The sequence below is a fragment of the Dipodomys ordii genome, unplaced genomic scaffold (genome assembly GCF_000151885.1).
Source record: "Dipodomys ordii isolate 6190 unplaced genomic scaffold, Dord_2.0 Scaffold3, whole genome shotgun sequence".
Taxonomy (NCBI): Eukaryota; Metazoa; Chordata; class Mammalia; order Rodentia; family Heteromyidae; genus Dipodomys; species Dipodomys ordii.
In genome coordinates this window covers 5,968,542-5,977,534 of record NW_012267219.1, presented here as the reverse complement: position 1 = coordinate 5,977,534, position 8,993 = coordinate 5,968,542, and the positions used below count along the sequence as shown (strand labels likewise).

The 8,993-nt window shown below is 34.9% G+C and overlaps 1 protein-coding gene across 3 annotated transcripts in view; it reads right to left on the bottom strand.

The window, feature by feature from the left end:
* Window positions 1-5,140: 5,140 nt before the first annotated feature.
* Usp15 (ubiquitin specific peptidase 15) overlaps window positions 5,141-8,993 on the bottom strand; it is a 105,062-nt gene continuing 101,209 nt past the window's right edge. For all 3 annotated transcript variants that reach the window (XM_013021397.1, XM_013021406.1, XM_013021416.1), the window contains one exon: window positions 5,141-7,101. In XM_013021397.1, coding sequence (XP_012876851.1) covers window positions 6,919-7,101 — 183 coding nt within the window. In that variant the 3' untranslated portion in view covers window positions 5,141-6,918. The remainder of the gene's footprint in view (window positions 7,102-8,993) is intronic.

Sequence of the window (8,993 nt, the reverse complement as noted above, 5' to 3'; positions counted from 1 at the left end):
ATTAACATAAAAGTCCAACCTAGGACGGTCATTCTAGAGTAATTAAGGACACAAAGTCCTTCTGTGATACAGTTCCTCCTTGATACTGCTTTGTCATCACATTGCAACATAAGTGGAAAGGAAGGGGAGGAAGGGAAGGGAATGTCCCTGGTTAAGGAAAATAGCTAGATGCTGCACATTATTACACATGTACTTACACCTCATTGTCTAGAATTTAAGTCATGTGGCTACACCAGGCTACAACTTTAGATTATGTGCTGAACTAAAAGTCTCTAATCCTATTACTTAGGAAGAAAACAACAAACACTGGAAGTGTTGTTCTCTCAGTCTCTGAAACAGCCTGTATGCTTCCATTAAAAAAAAAAAAAAAGTATTGCTGACTGGAAGACATTGGATAACCAGGTGAATTAAAAATGTTTGAAGTGTTTCAACATTAATGTTTAAATCTATAAACATTAAAATATAATTAGGACTAAGGAGAAAAAAAACAAAAGGAAATTGAAGATTATTCTTCTGTGTACCATGTCTAAGCTTAACACAGAAACGAAAACCATAGAGAACACTGATAAGTACTAGGTAATAATTCATACATGTAGAAAAATCAATGCATCTCATATAAAAAAAATACCAAATGAGAAAAGGTGAGTTATCTAGAAACATGGAAGACACATAGTTTCTTACAAAAGTTTTTTTTTTTTGGGGTCTGAACTCTTGGCCTAGGCGCTGTCCCTCAGCTCTTCAGCTCAAGGATAGAGTGCTAACACTTGAGTCACAGCACCACTTCCGGCTTTTTTCTTTTTGCTTACATGGTGCTGAGGAATCAAACCCAGAGCCTCATGCATGCAAGGCAAGCACTCTACCACTGAGCCACCTTCCCAGCCCCATAAAAGTTTTAAGTTGGGTCTTAGTTCTGGGAACTCATGACCTGTTTTAACAGTCTCATTGCCCCCTGAACATATCCTTATAATGTCCACTCTCAAAAGGTGTGGCTCCCTGGGCAGTCCACATTGCCACTCCAGCCTGTTTTTTTTTTTTTTCAAACTTCATATCTAAAAACACAAGGTGGTTAACAAGTCAGAATTCCCTATCCTCAGTTGAGAATTTCTGCAGAACATAAAGGCAAACTTCCATTCACAATCAGTAGACTTATTCCATTTTATTTCAATAATCATTTTTTCTTATGTACCAGCTGTACAATGAAGATTCTAGCCAGGTGCTTATGGCTCATGTCTTTGATCCTTGCTTTTTGAGAGTCTGAGATATGGAGGAGAATCACAGTTTGAGTCCAGCAGGGGCAGAAAAAGATTTGAAGACTTCTCAATCCATCCCTGCGGTTAGGTCAGTGCTGTGTGCCTGTCATTCTAACTACAATGGGAAGCATAAAATAGGCATATTTCAATCCAGGTACATAGCTGGAAAAAGAAAGATTATCTCAAAATTAACTAGCACCAAAAGTAAAAAGGGGAGAGTGGGACAGAGGGGTCAAGACTGGAAGTTGTGACTCAAGTTGAAGAGAACCTGTTTAGCAGGTGAGAGGCTGAGTTCAAAACTCCAGTACTGCCAAAACAAAAATAGAAAAACAAGAATTTGAAACTCTTACGTATCACTTTTCTTTAGGTCGTAACCACAATGGTTTAAGCTAGACAGTCCTGACCCCTGCTGGCTGTAGTTAACCATAAACAGGCTGGTTCAAGTTAACCATAGTAACACAAAATCTGTCTTTTAATTTTTACTAATAAACAGCCAGTTCTTTTTCTGTGCTTAAAACTAGTAAAAAATGTCAGCTTTATAGTATTCAAAATAAACTATGAAGAGACACAGAGAAATACCTTGGATTTCTGCCTTCCCTTCCTCTCTTATTTTACAATAGATCACTCATATATTTGTTTTCTTATATGTCAAAACTCAGCATTTTCCTAGTTTATAACCATCAGCTAAAGATACTGAGTGGTACATAGATCTCTAGTAAATGTTTAGTAAGATGAAGACAAAGGGAAAGCAGTGTGTGTGTATTGTGTGTGTGTGTGTACGACAGAGAGAATGCAGATAAATGGTGATGATTATGGGCTACCTCTTCCTATATAGCTTATAAAAACTTGTAAAGTTTTACATGAAGATATCTACTTGTCGTTTTTTGTTTAATACAATTGATATGAATTAAACACGTAAAGCACATGTATATTGAATTTGGAATGTCTCCAAACTGGAATGCATACAAGAAAAATTATACAACTTTCTCAGTATCACCTACTGATGATACAATTACAGTATCCATCTTTAACTATAAGGTAATAAATACATAAATGCACTCACCTTTTCCTTTACTTTCTCTATTGTCTGGTCAAGTGGGACTTGAACTAAATTTAGCTTTTATCAGTATATCAAAAATTCAGGTTAAATCATTCAAAGACTAAAACAGCCACTGTAAATCAAAAAATATGAAGGAAGATTTCCACGTTATTTTATTTCTTTATGCTGGAGCTTGAATTCAGAGCCTGGGCAATGACCCTTAGCTTTTTGCTCAAGGTTGTTATTCTACCACTTGAGCCACAGCTTCACTCCCAGCTTTTTGGTAGTTAATTAAAGATTTGCTTTGAACCATGATCCTCAGATCTCAGCCTTTTGAGTAGCTAGGATTATAGGCGTGAGCTATCAGTACCCAGCTCAGATTTCTACTCTTATTCTTTGACTCCAGAAATGAGATTTATTTTCCTTTTCTTACAACTTCTCAGATTTTAGATGACTCCTGGTTCCTTTCCATGAGACACTGCAAAAGAGTGGGTGAAAATGTACCATTACACAGCATAGAACAAAGATATGAAATAGTAAGGGTTTCAGGTAAGCACCTGAAACCCTGTAGATAATTTAAAAATAGAAACAATGACCAGTTTAATCTTTCCCCATGTAGCAGTGTTCAACAATGTTGGTGATAGAATGTTCTTTCTCTCAGGAGACTTCCTCCTGTTCCTTTGTTGAGTTGGCATGTCACTGAAGAAGTCTTCCTCATTTTCTTATCATCTCCTGGCCTATTTCTTTAAAATATTTTCACCTTATCAAAATTAGCCCCCCAAAAAGTTTTGCCCTTACACTATTTTAGTACTTGCTGATTTTCTAACTGATATAAAGTCAACACTTCGTGTGGTTTATATCCAGTTGTTGGAAAGAAAAGATAAATACTATTTAATGAACACAATAACAAAAGATTTTTTTTTTTGGTCAGTCATGGGGCTTGAACTCTGGGCCTGGGCTTTGGTCTCACGGGCCTTCCTACCTGGGCTGGCTTTGAACATTGATCTTCAGATATCAGCCTCCTGAGTAGCTAGGATTAAAGCCTGTGCCACCACGCCCAGTCAAAAGCAAGATGTTTAAATAAAGTAACAGACTATGTGTATGGACATTAAAAATAAATAAAAAGACCTGACATTCAGGGTTGCATTTGGGGAGATAGTAAGGACATGTGCAGGTTGGATGAACAAGTTATTTAACAAATACAAATAAGTTGATAAAGTAGTGTGTGTGTGAATGTGCACACGCATTGGTCCTGTGGCTTGAATTCAGGGCTTGGGCACTGTGTCTGAATATATTTGTTGCAGGCTAGTGCACTACCATTTGAGCCACAGCTTCATTAATGACTTTTTGGTGTTTAACTGGGGAGGTAAGAATCTCATGGACTTTCCTGCCTGAACAGGCTTCGAACTATAATCCTCCTAAGTAGTTAGGATTATAGGCATGAACCACACGTAACTGGCAATACAGTTTTTTGTTTTTTAAACAGGAAAGATCAATCAATTTTGCAGCTGGTATTATTCTTATTAAGTACTCAAAGATGGAGATGAAGACACTGCACAGGCCACAAATCTGATTCCCACAAAGGACATATTATGTGCTCTCGTAATCCTATGAGCAGACACTACGTAATATTGTAAGAGGGGGTATATACTGAGGATGGAATACTGGCTTCACCATATAGCAGTTGTGTAAACTTAGGTATTATTTCAAGTAAGTTGTAAAGAAAAATATAAAAAAAGAAATTGTGTCTTGATCTTTTATAAAAAGTGAATTTGATGACTATCCCTACCACATAGTTGTGGGGTTAAATGAGGTAACACATATAAACAATATAGTAAGTGTTCAATAAACATCAAGTACCATGTTGTTATAGGTGAAGAAACAGCTGGAAAGCTCAATGTCATGTGATTACTAAGGGACAAATCTACAAGTTAAATTCTAGATATATTCCCATTAATCGGGTATTTACTGATAAATATCTGCTTTTACTTGAGTATGTATTATCCTTTTGAGCTATTAAGGTTTTTTTTTTAGGTTGAAAATGACATTTCAGTTGGACAAATTCAGTGGCATTAACATAATTTCCTACTTTAGGCTCTTTTAGTGGGACTAGAAATGAATGTCAAGCATTGAAAAGAAAATAGAAAGTAATCTGGTGTAGTGGCACATGCCTGTAACTGAGAGGCTTGAGGCAGGTGAGCAGTGATGTCAAAGCTATCTCAAGCTACATAGTAAGAGTTCATCTCAAACAAAAAAAGAAGGGCTGGGAAGGTGGCTCAGTGATAGAGTGCTTACCTTGCATGCATGAGGCACTGGATTTGATTCCTTAGCACCACATAAGGAGAAAAAGCCGGAAGTGGCACTGTGGCTCAAGTGGTAGAGCACTAGCCTTGAGCTGAAGAGCTGAGCAACAGCGCCCAGAGTTCAGTCCCAACAACCAACAAAAAAAAAAAAAAAAAAAAAAAAAGAAAAGAAAAGAAAAGAAAGAATGAACAGAAAGTGCTCTCCATGAAGAATTAGGATGCAGACTGAAATCTAGGGAAAATTAACTTGAACAGACATTAATCTGAATATAGCCTGTTAACTTGTTAAAGAGCAAAAGAATTTAAGTTCTGTGAGGGTAGAAATATTTGTTTCCTGCTATACTATCTCCAGAATGTAAAACAGTGGCTGGTAGTCACACAAACATGTTTAATTAATGTTTAAATTAAAATAATTAAAATGCCTAGTAGCATTTGCTTTCTTTTTCAATATTAACTAAATTTAAACTGAAAATTCTAGCATATAGACATCTGTCCATAAAATAGAGAATTTTTATCAGCAGATTCAGAGTAAGAAATAAAAGACTAAATAAGGCCTTGAATAGCTTTATTGAAATCTGTATAAATAAACATGCACAATTCAAATGTAAACTCAAGTGAACCCAAGTGCAGACAAAATTTTAACCTCTGTCATGCAGGAGGTTAGCTTACATTAAAAAAAAATGAAAAAAGAGAAAAAAAGAAAAAAGAAAACAAAAAACAAAGCAGCTTTTAAAATACCAGGATGAAAAAAACCAGCTTTAATATCAAGGAATAAAGCATAGCCATGATCAAACATACCTCATTTATCCTGGTCAAATGCATTTTTTAAACTTTTAAATGCTAACATAAATAAATAATTTACCAAAATGTGCACTCACAGAGTGAACTTTTATTTACAATACACAATTTTATAATCTATTGTATTTGATTAGTTCAAGTGAAGAACATTATACTTTTTGCTTTAATAACAGTGGGACACAAAGCAATTTCTCAGGTAGTCGATATGTGAAATGTGCCCCAGCATTTAGTTTTCTATTAAAGGCAGTATTGTATGCCAATCAACAATACATTCTTTCAACTAGATCAAAGGGAAAGAAAGCAGCAAATAAAAATGTTTCAAATGTTCACATATATATTTGGCATCCTGGATCCTTGAATGTGGTGAATTAAAATCAAATTCAAGGTTTGTATGCTTTATATACTGTACAGGTTCTGATTCTGGAACATGCAAATGCCAATTCTCTTATAACAAGTTACCTTCTGAGAAAAGCTGTAAGGCTATGGTGAATTCCATCAGGAACATACAAAGAAAGTTAACAGACCTACCTTTATAGCCAATTGTTCATTAATGATTTAAAAGCTAGTACATAAAAAAAACACAACAACAAAAAAACCCCAAAAAACTCTCACCTAAGCCTGATGCAATTATTACTATGGATACAGAATACTATTAAGTCTGTTCTTATATTACAATAATTAGGAGAGCTAAAAGTTGCCAAAAATAACAACAAAAAAATGGGGTAGAGAACAATAGACAAGCAAGAAATTTAATTCTGGACACCAGATTAAAGATAGGCAGTTAAAAAAAAAATTCAAGGTCTAAAGAAGAGATCCTAACAGCACTAAAATATACTTACATGTAACTAAAAAATGAGTTTAGAAGGGAGTGTTGAAATCTAGAACCTGTTTCCAAAGTGGCAGTATGATGAACATAATATTCTGGATTTTTAATGATACAACAAAGAAGTTACTTTTTCAAGATTGATTCCCATGTTTGTTATCTTTCCAGTAGTCTTATGATTACCAGGGATACATTTCAAATTTGGTTTTCTAAGGATATTACTGCAGTATTAATGCCATATTAATACTGCAGCTAAATATAATAGTATATACGGCAGCCTAATGCACATCAACTAGTTTACCCAAAAACTAAGTTCAGCCATAGTTATCTTGCAGTATTATTAGAGCAAAATAAATGACCAACATCCACAAATTTAACATCTGTCATCAATTAACTCACATCCAAAGAATTAAAGAAATCATAATTCATCAAAACAGCAGCAAACTTAAAAGGGATTTATTTGTGATTTCCTATATATATTTAGCTTGTAAATACAAGACTGTAAATGTATTAAGAGACAATTTCTGTTAAAGTTTTCATTGTGTTTCACTTCAAGTACTGCACAAGTTAAAATCTGATAAAGGATTTACATTCAGTTATCTGAAACTCCCCATCTCAGACTTTTGTTTTAATGTGGTGGGTAACTTGTTTTCCATAGATACCACCAGCAGGAAAGTCTCTCTTTTATGGCTTCTAGGGCTCTCATTAATTAGTGTGCATACAGTTTTCATTTTCTATATCATTGTCATTATCATTGCTATCTTCATCACTTTCTAAGGGGATGCCTGTGGCAGCTGAAGCACCTTTAGGTTCTCGGTCAAGAGGAAAAAAGCCAGTTCCACTGAAAGTGTCTTGTCTCTGGTAGAAGAGAACGTACGCTGCTTTGGACTGTCGAAACAAAGAAAGGAGGTTAATGATCATGCCTCTCAAAGGTCAAACTGAATACATAAATTCTGAGCTGGTGACCCCTTTTGGTTACAAGGAAAAATTAGAAAAATCACATGAAACTGTCTAAATATAAGGTGATATCTATATGTAAGGGAAAAATGGTCTCTGATAACAAAAATTTTGGCTTTCTATATTATTTGGACTAAGAAATAAATACAAAATAAAACAAAGATTAACCTACTTATTTTGAAATAAAATTTGACATTTTTTTCCTTTTGATTCTCCAGAAAAGGTGAACATTTTTCTGTCTTATAACCAGGTACTTCAATCCAGGTTTGTTTTAGGTCCAACTTTCTTATTGTAGTCAGAGTAATTTTCTGCTCACTCATGTGTATAATCTTAGATGATTGTTGCCCAACGTCAGCCCAGACAGAAAAGTTCTTGAGACTCCAACTCCAAAATAACCAGCAAAAAGCTGGACTGGAGGCATAGTCAAGTGGTACCATACCAGCTAAGCAAACAAGTCAAGCAAGCTTGAGACCTGGAGTCCAAAACTTGGTAGTGAAAAAGAACAAAAGACAAAGAAAAACCAACACTATGCTCTGCCCTCAGTCCACTGATCTCTCCATTTATACCTCTCAGGAGACTTATTCAAACCTATGGCTTCATTTATTATCTAAAACTGACAACTCAAATTTATAAAGTCAGTTCTCACCTCTAAACTATAGTTATATTAATGAAACAATGTAATCACACAGAAACCTTAAATTTCAACAGCAATTATTCCCAATCTTGATGAACAGTGAAGAGTCATCTTCAATTTCTCTCTCTGCATCTCTATCTTTATATATGTAACTTTAAGTTTTTACTAATTCTATCTACTAATTCTATCTATATATAATTCTGTTCCATAAGTTCATTCTCCCTTGTTTCTATTATTACTAATTTAATTGCTTAAATTGCTTTGGCAGCTTCTGGAATTTCTTTCTGCTATTTTTACTCAGTCCTTTCAAATATATTTTCTTTACTCTCAGATGTTAAGATACAATTTTAGAGACATTTTACTATTTAACAATTATCAAATGACTTATCACAGTCTTTCAGAAAACATCTAGAAAACTAGTGTTTCAGTTTTCTTGATCTGAGTACTAAATTTAGCTCTTGCCTAATTTCTTCCCTATATGCCTACATAATCTTTTCTTTCAGCCATATAAAATTATTTTGTCCCCTTAAAATGTCCTCTACACTGTTATGCTTTTCTTCCTTTTTAAAGTACTGTTCTCTTTGTGTAGCATTCTCTTATATTTTTTTAAAATTTAATTTACTCTTATCAGTATTAACAGACTCAGGTCAAACAGCACCTTCAGACAAGGACTTCCTTTCACTGCTTGTTTCATCCAAGTAGAAATTTGAAGAAAGCAGTCTTCATTCTATGTAATCTTTCACAGTATTTTAATTGTTTTTTGATAGTGCTACAGTTTGCTCTCAGGGCTTCAAACTTGCTATGTAGGTATTCTACAACCTGAGCCATTCCTCCAGTCCCTTTCTGCATTAGTTGTTTTTGAAGTAGAGTCTTGCTTTATACCCTGACTTGCCTGGACTGTGATCTTCCTACTTGTCTTTCCCTCTGTCACTAGGGATGACAGGCATGCATCACTATGTCTACCCACTATGTATCTCCATACCTGGAATACCACTGGGTACTGGGCCACTGAACCCAGTCATTAGTTGATAAGAGAGTCATGAAAACATTATGCCTGGACTAGCCTGAACTGGAATCCCCCAGAAACCCCTGAACTCTATTTCTTAAGTGATTAGGATTACAGGTTTGAGTGATCATGCCTGGTTGGTTTTAACATATTATAATTATTAATTTGTTGTCTTTAGATTGT